The 15565-nt window shown below is 38.0% G+C and overlaps 1 protein-coding gene across 1 annotated transcript in view; it reads left to right on the top strand.

Annotated features, from left to right (window-relative positions):
- The window catches only part of ascc3 (activating signal cointegrator 1 complex subunit 3), a 166075-nt gene that overhangs the window by 8304 nt on the left and 142206 nt on the right, over window positions 1-15565 (top strand). The window contains exons 4-5 of the mRNA XM_053326740.1: window positions 2277-2854; window positions 9912-10029. Of these exons, the coding sequence (XP_053182715.1) occupies window positions 2277-2854; window positions 9912-10029 (696 nt within the window). The remainder of the gene's footprint in view (window positions 1-2276; window positions 2855-9911; window positions 10030-15565) is intronic.

Here is a 15565-nt window from a genome sequence, read left to right as displayed (position 1 = left end):
ACATTTTTTCCCTCTAATTGGACAATTACTCTGCATTCCTTTTTCTTTTTTTTTTTTTTTTGTTAGGTGCACTTCTGGTTAAGCATGAATTGTTTGGAATATTATTTAAATGAAGTGCACAGACCTTAAACAGTGAGCTCATGGTGTGCTCACAAGAACAGCAGCTGATTCTTCACTGGAGCTGTGAATAGTGCACAGCTTCACATTTAATGGCCATACAAAACAAGCCTGCTATCTAGATACCACTAATGCTAATTGAAAAGCTGAAGGTGATTGTTGCAGTAATCCTATTAATCATCAGCATTAAAATAATGACCAGTACATCAGATTTAATTGTGCCTTCAGTTTAAAATAATAATTAGTGCAGTAGTAAGGGGTGGATTCATCTTCAGGCAAGGTACACAGCTAAGAGGACTCCTAATACTTATACTAATTTGTGATGTTTTTATATGTAATACATCTAAATGAATGGTCCTGTTTTAATTCTACTTATCATCCCTGTCTGTATTTTAAACTAATGATCTCATACTGGGTACACTTGAGTCTGTCAGTGTTAGTGTGTGTTTCTGTATGGAAATAAGAATCACTTTCACTGCATCAGATATATTGTATAAACTAGGTAAAATTACTTTAAGTGACATTTATATTCCCACTGAAATCAAAAGTGCTTACATGCAGGAAGGTATACTGGATTTCATTCATTACTGCTAAATAAAGCAATCAAAACAAAAGGAGATCATATGTCTTATTCTTACTTCATATCTGTATATATCTTACACAATTCTCCTAAAATTCTGTTGACTAATAAGAACCACACTGCTCTCTCTCATAGCTGTATGCATACATTTTACACAGGAACCAAATCTGTCAAACTCCCACAGAACAAACATCTGAAAGGAAATGTGTCTCTCTGCAGGCTGAGCAGAGAAACTGTGCTGCTACTGCACACACACACACACACACACACACACACACACACACACACACACACACACACACACACACACACACACACACACACACACACACACACACACAGAGTCTCCTAACCTGATTGGCTGTTGCTTAATAAGCCAATTAATCTGAACATGGAGACTCTTGCCTTTACCTAATGCTATTTGTGATTGTTATGAGTTTTTTTCTTCCACCCTCAGCAATCAATGCAAAACACATTCAAATGTAAAACTAGTGATGAGGAAAACAATCAGTCAAACGTTCTACAGCAGCTTTCATCCAGGTTAATGTAGTTCAAAGTGCTTCACAGCTGATTGATAAGACAGAACAAGAATAGACCAAGGACAACATAAACATAAGGAACAATGACAAAACAAAAAAAAGATGAAAATTTAATAAAGATTTAGGATCTATGATAAAAATCTAAAATAAGTCACTAGTGAAAAAGTGAATTAATACAAACTAGGTTAAAATAGATTAAAAAGGCAAAATAAAATCATAAATGTTATAACAGAGATACAGTTTAATAAAAGCTAGACTAAAAACTGTTTAAAAAAATAAAAAGACAAAGCAGAATACAAATACAATTTTAAAACAACTAGGGATGCTCGATATTGGCTTTTCTGCCGATATCTGATATTCTGATATTGTCCAACTCTTAATTTACTATTTCGATGTCACCTGATCCTGATATATGCAGACTTTTTACACCAAAACATATCTACTATTGTGGAATTAACACATTATGCCTGATTTTATTGTGATGCCCCACTGGATGCAAACATAAATGAAACATGGCTTTCTACATGTAAAGACTGTCTGTGCAAAATAAGAGAACTACTTCAACTTAAGTTATGGAAAAAAGTGCCAATATGGCACTGCTATATTTATTATTAAACCACAGAGGGCCGATATTATCGGACATCCCTACTATAAACCATTCTTAATCAACCTCCCTCTAAAATATGACATCATACCCCTCATTAATAGTCATGCTAACATACATTTTGGTAGCAATTACAGTGACTCTGTATGTAGTATAGTTGAATAGAAGGGAGCAAAAGAAAAGGTAAATGACCACCATGGTTGGTGGTGGTATGAAGGATAGCAGTATTTTGATGTTGATAGTTTTTATAGTTGACTTTTTTCTATGTTTTACTCACAATTTTTATATCTTTACTTCAAACATCTGAGAACTGTATTCTAATATTACTGATTGGAGAAAAGGGCATGAGGAAGGCTCATACCTGGTTACCTGGAGACCATACTAATGACTGTAATCATGACATCAAAGTATAAATGCATTATGTTGTGTTTTACAGTGGGGACAGATCATGGTCAGGAGGCCATTGAACATGCTGCTGTCTTCCTTTTTGAGACCTTCCATAACAAAGACCATGTGGGCACAGAGGAGACCCGGGCCATTAAGCAGATGTTTGGACCCTTTCCTTCATCTGCAGCTGACGCCTCCTGTGCCTGCGTGGGCCGGCTGGTGGATCCACTCGGAGACTCCAGAGTCGAGGAGTTCATCCAAGCCCAGAGCTCCCGTCACAACCCCAAACAAGGCTCCACTTTCGGGCGCAACATCACCTTCTCCTATGACTGCTACACTCTGGACCCTCTGGAGGATCTGCCCCGCCCCGCTGTCTGTGAAGATAACATGAAGCTGGACTTCACCAACTTCCTCAACAGCCATCAGAGTGGGAGGAAAGCTGCCAATGAGGACGAGGCGTCCGGCTCAGGAAGATCTCTGAGCTCTGCAGATGGAACCATTCTGAGAACAGAGGTGGAGAAGTATCTGCTGGGAGGCAACATGATCTCATCCAGCCCAGAGGAGCTGTGCACCTCCCTGTTTGAAATGCTGGCCTCTCACAAGAGTGCAGACGAACTGCAGAACGAGGTTTGTGTTATTGGAAAACAAAATCTAATATATGAGAGAGTCCATTCAGTATACAAAAGTTCTTGGGAATCTTTTTACACAGCTGAAGAGAAACTAAAAGTCGCAGCTGATTTATCAGACTCAGAATCTGGTGTATTGCAAATATTCGGGGGGGGGGGGGGGGTGTTCAAGCTGAAAGTGCTTTTTTCCCACTTCTGATTATCTTTTTATTCAGCTGGTGTGTGAGCTTTTGGTCTGGACAGAAATCAGCCTCTGTTTGAAAAAGTTTGTGTGTGGGGTGGGAGGGGTCTGCCATGATCTTTACTGCTGACCTCAGCATCCTGGAGGAGTGCAGGTCCTGGAGGGACAGCAGGTCGCAGCCAATCACCTTTTAAGCACAGAGGATGATAGGCTGCAGTTTGTCTTTGTACCAGATGTTGAGTGAGGAGCCTGATGTTCTCAAGGAGAGGAAGGTCTTTGGAGCTTAGCTAGATATGTAATGGAGGCATTATATTTTACAGTTCTTATTGTATAAAATAACATAACAACAAAATAAAAGCAAACAACAAACAAACATGTACATATATTAATCTTTTATTGAGAAAAAGAATCAAATAGTTTACAGAGCTTCACTAGGTTGTACTAAATATCACAACATCTTGACTTTGTACTGTAAAGTGAGAAATGTACAATATCTGGCTCAGAGTCTGATCAGTACAGTGAACATATGAGTATGAATATACTGTACTGTAGAAATGGTTGGGTGTCATGATTCATAGAAACATATTTGTATGAGCAGGTAGTATATTGCTAAGAAGGAGAGACTGAGGAGAATAGAAGACAGGAATGTTACCTCAGTGTTGGTCGTAAGCACTGATGTAACATATCTATAAAGGGTTTGGCTTTAACACGCGGCCCTTTGTAGAGCTGCACTGTGTACTGCTACACAGATATCACTTTAAGGCTGTTCTCTCACTAGACCATTATTTTTGAAAATATTTTTGAAAAAACCCATAATCATTCCTGACCCAATTAGACTGAAAACAATGTAGTATATTTAGCTAGGAGAAATGATAACATTAAGAACATTAAGAAGCTGTCATGTTAACATGGAATTGAAACAGGCATAAAAGAAGTGAAACAAAAGATGATCATATCCCATATATCATATTTATTTTCCAAAAATGAGCTTGAAGTGAAAAAAGAGGAGTCAACTCTGAAACTGATATTTGTGCAACATAAAGTTTGAGCTTAATATCTTGGCCTTCCTATTGATTCTATAACCTTGACCTTCAACAGCTGGCCTTTAGGGTTTGATCCAGATGCTGGATTTATCGTGGCCCAGCAGTTAGGACAAGTCATCCTTGGCCTTTAACTCCACACTTTCCTACTTCTGCGTGGCTTTCACCTTCATTTGAATTAAAGACTGTTAGGAAATATTAAAAACATTTAAGAGAGCAGTTTAAACCCTTCATGTTGTAACATTGTATTGATATAAAGATCAGATGAGATCATGTGAATACACTGTGTGGGGAAACCATTGCATCAGCACATAGCACTTAGGTCAGCTGCTGATCTTCATATCAACTCTATGTATTTAGCAGAATTCTCTTGTCCACAGTGTTGATTCAGAGTCAGACTGCATTACCATTTAGTTTTCACCTTATTTTCACTGACAGCATGTTTATGATCACCACACTAAAAAGCAGCACCCAGACAACATTTTCAATTTTCTTCAGGATTATCACATTTTCCACAAACAAAACCTTAAGCCATCATAATCATTTCAAAGATGCTAAAATCACATAAATATAGCTGTAATTACAAGTACTTTGATTGCTTCTAATCACAAAAATAGCACTCCAAGCATGACAGTACAGAATAATAATAATAAACAAATCTGCTGCAGGATTCTGAGGTGAATAAGAATCTCCCTCTTTTTTTTAAAAAATGTAACGGAGCTGGTATTAGACGACAAAGAAGTAGTTTTGCTCTGCCTTCTCATCCTCCTGTGTGGAGAGAAGAGAAATGATAAAATAAAGGGCAGGATCAGGATCAGAGTGCTTTCACCCTGTTGAAACCTCCAGCAGTTATTTGCCATCCTTAACATTTACTTATGGATCAAGAAAGTGCTCCATAATTCTGTCTCCCTGCATTATTATCCACCTCCATTCCCTACCTCCCGTATACTTGAAGGCTTTTATATCGTCCATATAGCTCTCTCTCTCTCTTTTCTGCTTCCCTCTCTTTCCTTTCTATCAATTGCCTCACCGCAGAGGCAATATTGTACAACTTCAGCTGCTTACAGTTGGTTCCAATGTTCCTCACGTAGTTGACATTTGGAAGCGAACTCTCCCACTGACATCTTTAGATGTAGAATGGCCTGTGTGTGTGCGTGTGTGTGCGTGTGTGTGAGTGCACCTGCAGACTCGCCATGCATCCACCTCTGTGTGACTCCAAAGTCAACAGTAAAGTTTAAAGGCTGTGCACTCAGTGCCATTAAAGCTGACAATGGAGAGAACCTGCTTCTTATTATTTCTCATTGGTGACCCTGGATTGCTGACATTTTGTGGCAGCCGCTGCGCTTGTGAGGAGGGGGGGAGAGGGGGGGGGGGTGGTACAGTGGGAGGCTATTATATTATACAGTAGTTGATTGGGAAGAGAATATCACATTGTAGGTTGTTGAAAATAACACTGAGTGAAACCTGGATGTGTTCATGATAACTTCATGTTTGCATTTCATTCAACATTTTAGTCATTTATTTTTTATTCGTTTCAGTGAAATGTTTGTCTTCTCCGTATTTTGATGCTACAGCTGCATCTTTGTTGTGTACTGTTACTATGGTAACGTGGCGAGGTTAATGGAAAAGGCAGTGTTGACATGTTCACACACACAATAAACATATATCTTGTGTCACAGCCTGCAGTCATTGAGGATTAGTCTAGTACAGATGAGTAGAACATAGTTAAACATGCAGTCTGTAGTGTATTTTGTTGTCTTTAGTGTATGTAGTCTAAAACACATTGAATGGGATCTGTCACTCTGACATAAAATCCCAAAACCAAGAATTCATAAAGATATAAAAAATGTTCAGGGTTGTGTAAATAGTAACCTTTACATGTGTTGGTATTTGATGACCTGACTCTAACTTGAACCTTTAACCCAAGCACTTACAGTAGTAAGTAGAATCCTAGATTGTCAGCAGTATTGTAATCTTGTAAGGTCATTATTTCCATTAAGAAGAAACAAAACCATTCATTTTATATATTGGCTCTTCAAAGTGCTCTCTGAAATGAAGCCTGGGATATCTTGGGTCCATGAAATGAGAAAATTAAAACGTTGTGGTAGAGCTAAACCAAATGCATTGTTAGAAAGGTCTCAACCTGTAGAGTAACATATGTTAGTATGATGACTCTACATGCCTCCTGCTTTGATATACTGACCTCTGAACCTTGTCTTGTGTGCACATTTAAAGGCTTATAATTGATTAACAAGTGACTGTTAAGCAGTAACAGCCAGTAAAGGTGCTACAGACTACAGGACCAATTATTATATAGAGCTCTACACCTCATCATGTGATTATATCAACATCTGTTTATTTCTCAGAATCAAAGAAGAAATCATTCAAACTGATTTCACTGATTTTAATGTGAAGGTATCAAGGACACGTGTGTGTTTCTGTGTTGTGTTACATCAACAGCACTAGGTAATGTTACATTAGATTAGCTTTTTATAAATGTGGTCATACTGCCTGCAGGTTTTCAGTTTGTTGCACTCTTATGAATGAATTTCTTTCAAACAGTGCAAACATTAGATAACAATACTGACAGAACATTGTCACTTTTTTAAATGTAATGCAGTTGAAGTGCACAATATTGTTTTACTCATCAGAGCAACAGTGTGTGATTCCACAGATGCATGCAGGTCACTAACAAGACTTTGCAATAAAGTAATTAGTTCATTTGTCCAATTGACCCTCTCTCTTATTATTACTCAGTTTTTTATTAGTTTACCAACATATGTTCTCATTTCAAAATGTTACTATTCATGTAGTTTAGTCTCTTTTTTGATATGATCAAAGGTCATCAACACACTGGTAAAGAAAAGAATCCTCTGAACTGTGTCCATATGTCAAGTAGTGAAAGTTGGCACCAAATGCCTGATTAGATTTTTAATTCTATTTATTTTGACTTTGATCAAACATGATTTGATCATACTGTTCCTGTAATGATGTTTGAGACACATTCAACTAATGCATTTAAGAAGATTGACTTATACTTTGTTAATGAACAGACAGGACAATAGAGAAAAAACAACAATCAGTAAGCTTTTTAAGACTAGTATTGCCAGATTTTAAGGTGGATACTAATATTGATTAAAGAGAGTATTAAGATCTGACAGAAAGATATCAAGTTGATATGTGTTCAATATCACATAATAATAAGCACTTTTTTGTGACTCATTTTTTTTATTTCATTTTCCAAGTGGAGGCTACATACAACACAAGGCAACCAGACAGTATACTTACAACAAAGTAAAACTGTACATATGATTGAATACATGTGTTGATACAGTCTGCTGCCAACCAATAGGTAATATAATATAAGTAATATAATAATAATAAGCACTTATTAGTAACTGTAGTCTAGAATGATATCGTTATCATAAGCTAATATTGACCAATAACATTGACCATGGATATATACTAGGGCTGGGCAATAAATCGATAACAATATTGTGATATTTTATACATATGGTCTTAGATTTTGAATATCATAATATGGTGATATGGAATAAGGTATAGTAATGCATTTTATTTAAAAGGTGCCTTTCAAAGCACTCAAGGACTCCTTACAAGGCACATATAACTCAGGTAACATTTAGTGCAAAGATAAAGAATAAATATGAATGTGACTACAAAGTGCATTAGTATAATAAATACTGTAAGTATACAGACAGAGTAACGTTATTGATGTGGGCTTCGAAAGATAGTGTGCTGTCCAGGATGACACCCAGGCCCTTTACCTGAGGGGATGGAGGAACAGGGGAATTGTTCATGGACATGGAGAAAGTGTCCATTGCTAAGGTTGATCTGGTACCAATGAGGAGGACCTCAGTTTTTTCGCCGTTGAGTTTAAGAAAGTTGAGTGAGAGCCATGACTTTTCCTGCTTTTAAAGGCTGCATTACAGTCAAAATGTCATTTTCTGAGCTTAACAGACTCTTCTATTATCTGCATTTATCCACTTAATCATTATATCCACTTTACTGATGATTATTTATCAAAACTCTCATTGTGTGAATATTTTGTGAAAGCACTGATAGTCATCCCTACAATATTATCAAAATATCGATATTAAGGTGTTTGGTAAAATATATGGTGCCCATATCACCCAGCCCTATTATATAGTGTATGATGTTGGGCTATGGCTATGTTTAGGTGGGGGTACATTTATAATGACTTCATTAGTTTCATACTATGACGGTGGATAATTAAACCTTGAACCCTACAGTTCAATTTAATTATAATAATAATATATAATAAAGTCATTGTTTATGAGAAGTATGCCAGGGACTTTCTCATATATAAAGTTATATAGGGGGCAACATTTAAATATATTATTTAATCAGAGAATTACTCACATGTAAAGTTTTCTTATTGAATTCTATAAATGTCATCTCCTGTAAGTGTAGCAGTACTGTGACATTCAGATATAACAGTAGTCAGCTGTTTAACTGCCATTCTCCACCTGGGGGACCCATGCAAATAACCAGAGAAGAAACGTATTATTAATAATCAATGCTGTGTTTGAAAAGGTCACTCATATATTTTATCTTAATGTCAACAAGAGATTCCACAAAGGATGTTATAGTCTTGCATTCCAATGAGAGGTGCCGTATCATGCACATACCTATATAGATGTATGCTTTGATGCTCATTTTTGCTTTCTACATGGAGCTTCATGTTGGAATGTCTATGCTCACTACTGACTGCTTTCAAACAACGCTTCACTTGTTCCATTTACCTGCTGGACAAATTATGAGGCAAGCCTGAATATGTTATTTCAAAGATAAAGAGCCAGAGGAAACAAACATTTGCACTCTTGACCTTTTAGTTTAGCAGGTCTGGAGTTATTACACGGTTAATGCTGTAGAAATGCTCCAGCCTGCAGGATGGTGGACTGTAGAGAATCCATCTGCAGGAGAAAGTCTGCCTCTTCCGTCCCAGCGGAGCTCACACCTAATCAGTCAACTCCTAGTATAGAATTCATGAGAGTTCATAAAAAGAAATCCCTTTGAGGAGGCCCACACTCAACCCTCCCTCCTTCCCTCCCTCCACACCACACACACCCACTCCCTCCACACACTACACTCAAGTCTAATGAAACAGAGACATTTACAGGGACCAGCGGAAGTTTGGAACAGATATAAAAGAGACCACCGAGGGAAAGGAAGATAACCCCGACAAAGACGACGGCTGACCTCACATCAAAGTGCCTCTGTTGTTTTAGCTCCCTGCTGCGCTGACTACTGCCTTCCCACGGGAGGACAGACTGAAAGAGCAATCACACCTCCATCCACAAACCCACCCTGAACACTGAAGAAAAAAAAAGATCCCCTTCATTGTTTTACAGGTTGAAATAACACACCCTGGGCCTTCAGAGCTGCTATTTTCCAATTAGAAAGCACAGAGCTGATCATCACTTCCTCCTCTGTCTCACAATGATACTGATGGCTGTTTGTGTGTGAAGCCACGTCTCCACTATGCTTTTAATTGTGTGGCGCTGCTTTGTCGTAGTTGTTGTTGTTGTTGTTGTTCTGTCACCTACTAAATGCCAGGTGCTTATGTTTGGGAGGCTCAGTGGCAGAGCATATTCTGTACCAGGCGGATGGTAATTACCAGGTGCTGAAGCTTGTTGCTAGCAGAGTGTTTGGGGGTGTTGGTTATCTATAGGATGTGTGTATATATGTTTGTATGTGTAGACTTGCCAGAGCCAGAGATATATACTTGCTGCTGTGGATGATTTTTTTTGGATTGTAGCCACTGATTTTCTCCCCTCCCCCTTCTCTCCCTCCAGCTGTTTGAACTGCTGGGCCCAGAGGGGCTGGAGATGATCTCCACCCTCCTCCAGCGAAGAGAGGCCATTGTCGACTCCCTCCTCGCCATCCCACCTGACAGGGCTGGCTACCAAGCAGGTGAGACAGCCCCATGGCAACCAGGTCATCTCCATGGTAACACAAACTCCACTTGTCCTCCGCTTTGAAAGAGTCATGAATACCAGTTATGAATTAATGGAGTTTTAAGAATAGAGCTCACTGAAGGTTTTCTAACAAATAATTCTTAAGGCAGTTAATTCATCACTCTTATTTTACTTTTTGGACACAATGCAGGAATAATTCTTATAGGTCTAAAGGCCGATTTATACTTCTGCGTCGGAACGACGGCGTACCTACAGAGACGCAGAGCTCTCTGCGTCGACACAGACCCCTACGCCGTAGCCTGACGTGCACCCCCAAAAAATCCTAACTACTGTACGTGTCACGGCAACACGGACCGCAAGGGCTGTGATTGGTCCGGTCAAAGCGTCAGTTCCTCCGGCAGTTGCTTTATTTATTAATAATGAACAAAAGATATGTGTTTTCTGTTATTAGAGCACATAGCGCAATGCTACATGCTACTGTGACCGGAAGATAAACAAGGATACAGATAGAGACTCCTCTGAAACCACACACACACACACACACACACACACACACACACACACACACACACACACAGTCACACCCCCTAGCAACACGTTCACTTGATGCAGAACTTCGAAAGGACAATGACGGCGTAGCAACGACGGCGTAGCAACGACGGCGTAGCAACGACGGCGTAGCAACGACGGCGCTCCGACGCAGAAGTATAAATCAGCCTTAAGACGTGATTCAACCCAGTGTCAATTGGTGTAACCAGTATTTTTTTTCATAAAAATCTGATTATATACAGATAAATAAATTTGAACTAAAATGCGGTACAAATATAATCACTTTTGTGGTTTTTGACAAATTTCACATCATTTGTCAAAATGTATTAAGAAAAAATGGTTGTTTTAAGGATATGTCCTGCTCAATAATGACAACATGCTTTAAAATACTCCAAAAATGTTTCTTTTCATTTGATGTTTTAAAGCAATTATTTTGTATAAATAAAATATCTGCAATAGGTCAATATTGGTCCGATAACATCTGCTGACTAACATATGGGTCATTTATATGGGTATATTTATTAACCCCTAAATAGGCACAGAAGCTATGGTCTTCATATGATCAAACAGACAGAGGCAGCTCGTGACAGATCAGGGATACAACAGTCACATTAGTACTGAACACATACTGTACCTTCTACTGAAATGCCACCAGGTTTACATCCTCTGCACTAATGATTTCTGTGTTCCTGAACAGCTGCCTCTCAGACTTTAGGAGACACTGCTGCATTTCACATGTATGTTTACAACTCTAAGGACAGTAAGAGTTAACTAATCAAGCCTCTCATATACGCTGTCAGTGGATTTCTTACTGATGAATGGAGTGTGTAATGTAATCGGGGGTTATAAGAGGTTGTCTCCTTGTTGTCTGACCCTTCTTTCTGCAAATCCATATTAAGATATAAACACAACCAAAACAAAGCAATCAAACTATACATCTTTGTAGATGTTTCAGATTGTTTGATGTTGTAATCAGCACTCATCTTTTAGAAGTCAAGAGCCTGGAAGATTACACTCCCATTCCTTGTGCTCTGGCTTTTTATAGATAAACACCGCCATTACTGCGCCTGATATATGTCTATGATGAGTCAGATTTAATATGGACAAATGTGTTAATACCATGCACACAGGACTGATAGCATCAGACAATGTCCAGTGATTTGTAATAATGTTGCTGATGGTTGGTTATTTCAGTCTTCTGAAGATCCACCATGTGTGTAATTACAGAAATAAAATAAAACCAGCTAGCTTTTGCTTCTGTATTTTAGTGAATAGAGAAGTGGCCAAAAATGTTCATCCGTAGTGAATGGAATAATTTCAGGTGGAATCAGTTTTTAAGCTGAGATTTGCTGGAGACATTTCCTCTCTTTTTCTTGTCCTGGAAAATTGATTTAGTTTATTTAAAAAAAAACAAAAAACAGTATCAAATCTAAACTGACTCATTTTGCATCTGGAGCACAATCTTCAAATGTCCTTCTTTTGTGTATTTTCTTCATTTTTGGTTTGATTCTCTCTTTGTCTTCTCTGTCTATGAGGTATGCAACCTGAATACAAATATATCATTTAGAAATGAGCAGCTAATGCAGTCTGAACAAATACAGACAGCAGTTGAATTTACCTTTGCTTCTTTTCCCCTGCCTGACCCTGACATCATGCACATACTGCTGGAATCATGTTTACAGTCTCAGAAGTAAAGTTGAAACAATTGGTCAGTTAATCTCCCAAAACATAACTGGCGACTGTTTTGATAACTCATACAATTTGAAGTAAAAGTGGCAAACATTTTCTGATTTCAGCTTTTCAGTGAGTGAATATGTAAATGGAATATATTTGCATTTTAGACAGTTAATAACACAAAATCAGCAATTTCAAAAAAAATGAAAAAAGGTGGTACTTTGTTTTACTATACTTTGACAAAAAATGCTGATGAAATAATTGTCAGATTCTTGATGATTCAAATAATTGTTGTAAATTGGTTTGGCATTTAAAAAAATCCTAGAATGGTTTTAAGTTGAGACACAAAAAAAGACATTGACAGATGTACACCTGCTGTAGGTTGACAGTATATTTGTTTGATTTGTCCATTTTGACTGATGAAGACACAGTAGTGGCAGAACGTCTGTCTGTTTTTGAGCCAGTCTGTAGACAGAAATTACTATATTGATAATTAATAAATCATTTAAATCACTTTTGAATCAAAAATGGCAAAAAAATTGATGGTTTTACGTTTTTAAATGTCAGAATGTCTGTCTTGATTTATAGTAAACTGACTATTGATGAATTGAGTTTGTGTTTTCGATGAGTGGAGTAACAGTCAGTGCGTTGTCCCAAATCCTTCAATACAGGATGTTCAGATTGGTACAAGACTGTCTTGGTCTGGTTTGCTCTGTGACCTGAATTGAATAATCCACTTACACGACATGTGGAACAATAATTGTAACCTTTTAGTTCCACCCAAAACATTTAGGCAGTGCACCACTTATCTGTATGCTCGTGGGCTGTGTCTGAAATCACTTCCTGTTTACTATATAGTGCTCTACATGTACTCTCAACTATTTTATTTCACTATCTGAATACTTTGCCCTCAAATACTCCACCATGGAACAAAAAAAGTACAATCCCACAATGCAATGCTTCACATTTTAAAGATGTGAAAACTAACTGAGTAGTGAATGAGTGGATCAGGGAGTGATTTTGGACACAGCTCGCTGGTTACACATGCTACTATAGTGTCACTGCTGTCATTAATATTAAAATATGTGTCGTTATCCCTGTATTGCAACAACGTCTCCTTGTGCCCCCCCCCCCCCTTCTCTGTGGGGGGGTCAGATTTGAGTGAAGCTGTTCTGAACAACTATAAACACATTTGATTTCTTCAGTGTATCATCAGAAGCAGTTGTAAGTGACAATAAATCAGCATCAAACAGCTGTCAGCATGTGTCCTGACTCCCTGCAGGAAACACAAAGCTTGGTTTCCTTTTCCACTGCAGCTACTAAACTCAGCAATAGCTTTGGACAAAATATTATTTTCGACCAATCTGTTTTTTTTTTCTGCTGTACTGAAAATGTACCAATCTGAGAGCCCAAAACTGAGGTATATACTGAAGCGTGCATTTTGTGTAACATTACATCGTCAGTTTCAGAGTGTTGGTTTGTCAAACACACCAAACAACAACATATCTGACATAACTACATAACATAGACCATTGTGAAGGGGCATGTTTTCTCAGTTTTGTGATGTTTTATAGTTGAAATGATGAATCAATTACTCGAGAAAATAATTGACAGATTTTATGGCTAATGGAAATAATTGTTATTTGCAGCTCTAGTCCGTTTGCATTATTTAAAGGATGCAAATGAAATAGAGTGCTCCAGTCTTTTCTCTCTCTTAAAAACAGGGGGCCTTTGATAAAAGAGGTCAGAAAGACAAGTCAGAAACTGCAGAGGGAAACTTTAACTCACCTCTGGTTAGGACTGGGCAATTAATAGAAAAATAATGGAAACCGACATTTATAAACTCTAATCGACTAAATCATGTCAATTAATTGTGGTGTTCACTGTTGCCATGACAGTAAAGGTTGCATATCTTTAAGGAATTTGAAAACTTGTCTCCAGTGATCATTTGAACTCAAACCATGATCTTTACATAGTTAGATATCACTGTGAAGTTACCAGCTCCACAGATGAATAGTAGCTTTACATTACACTCCCACTGTCTATCATTGTCAGTGTATGAGTATGTTGTTGGAGCTGTGTAGTGCTCCTGTTCTCTACATGCTAGAGAGGCTCAGTCCACTGAAAGGCTATTACCCAAAGATTGGCCTTTCACTTCAACTCAATTCTTCATTATTTCTTTCACGTCTTTTTATGCCATCGAGCAGGAATGATGAAGACCAGACTAAAGCCTCCCTTGCGGGCAGACTCTCTATTTCCGTCCCTGCTTTAACACCTCTCATGAATAAGAGAAATAATAGAATATCACGCCACACTAACAGAGAGAGAAAAAAAAGCTTCAACACAGGCATGTTGATGCTAAGACCCCAAATAAGCATAGGCTTTGTGTGGAATAGGCTTACATTGTTTTTTGTTGTTGTTGTAGTTATCTGGGTCTCCCGGTGGCTTAAAGCTGAGTTCATTGATTTTGTATGAGATTGTATTTCAGGAGACTTGATATGGAGCTGAGCTAAAGCAGCCCTCCTAGTGATGCACCTGGCTTTTACTTCAAACACTGTCCTCCCTCCTGAGACGCCATTGTGTCCCGACCCCCCCTTTATTTCCTCCGTCCTGAGGAGACCGACTCCTCTCCTTGTTTTCCAGTCAGTCATATGTACAGTGCTGCAAGTAGTTGGAAGATATTGGTGGAAAAAGATAGGGATGGATAATTTATCATTGCTGGAGCTGTCTTCTGATCCATATGCAAGGTAGGCATCAAAGAGAGAGGCTGAAGATTAGAAGAGAGAGCTCCTGCTTTGTCAGAATAATCCCCGCAACTATTTAAAGTCATGCAGACTCATCCTTTAGAGTTTTTTGGAATCATTTGAAATTCACAGGTCCTAAATATAGATTTTAATGCTGGATGTGAAACAGAACATGAACTAATTAATGTAGACGAGTTACTCTGTTAAGTCATTTAGCAGGTTAAATCATTGATGTAAGCCATTGCCTTTAATTCAGATGTATTATATTAATATTAGACAGTGCAGTGATTAATGTAGTCAGTGGTGTTCAGTCCATTTTAAAACAAAGTTAACTGTTAACAGCCTCAATAAAAGAGCTCAGTTATGATGTAAAATGAAAATTAACTAAACTAACTGCCAATTTATTATCATTCACATGCATGAACTTATTATGAGTGTTGGAGTAGTGTTTAAAAAAATCATTTTCTTGTGTGGAAAATGACTACCCTTTACACATTATGATATAATAATAAATAATAATAATAACTTTATTTTGTATAGCGCCTTTCACAAAACCCAAGGTTG

This window comes from Scomber japonicus, chromosome 10, assembly GCF_027409825.1.
Source record: "Scomber japonicus isolate fScoJap1 chromosome 10, fScoJap1.pri, whole genome shotgun sequence".
Classification (NCBI taxonomy): domain Eukaryota; kingdom Metazoa; phylum Chordata; class Actinopteri; order Scombriformes; family Scombridae; genus Scomber; species Scomber japonicus.
The sequence above is the reverse complement of the archived record's forward strand: the minus strand, read 5'-3'. Positions and strand labels throughout refer to the sequence as shown.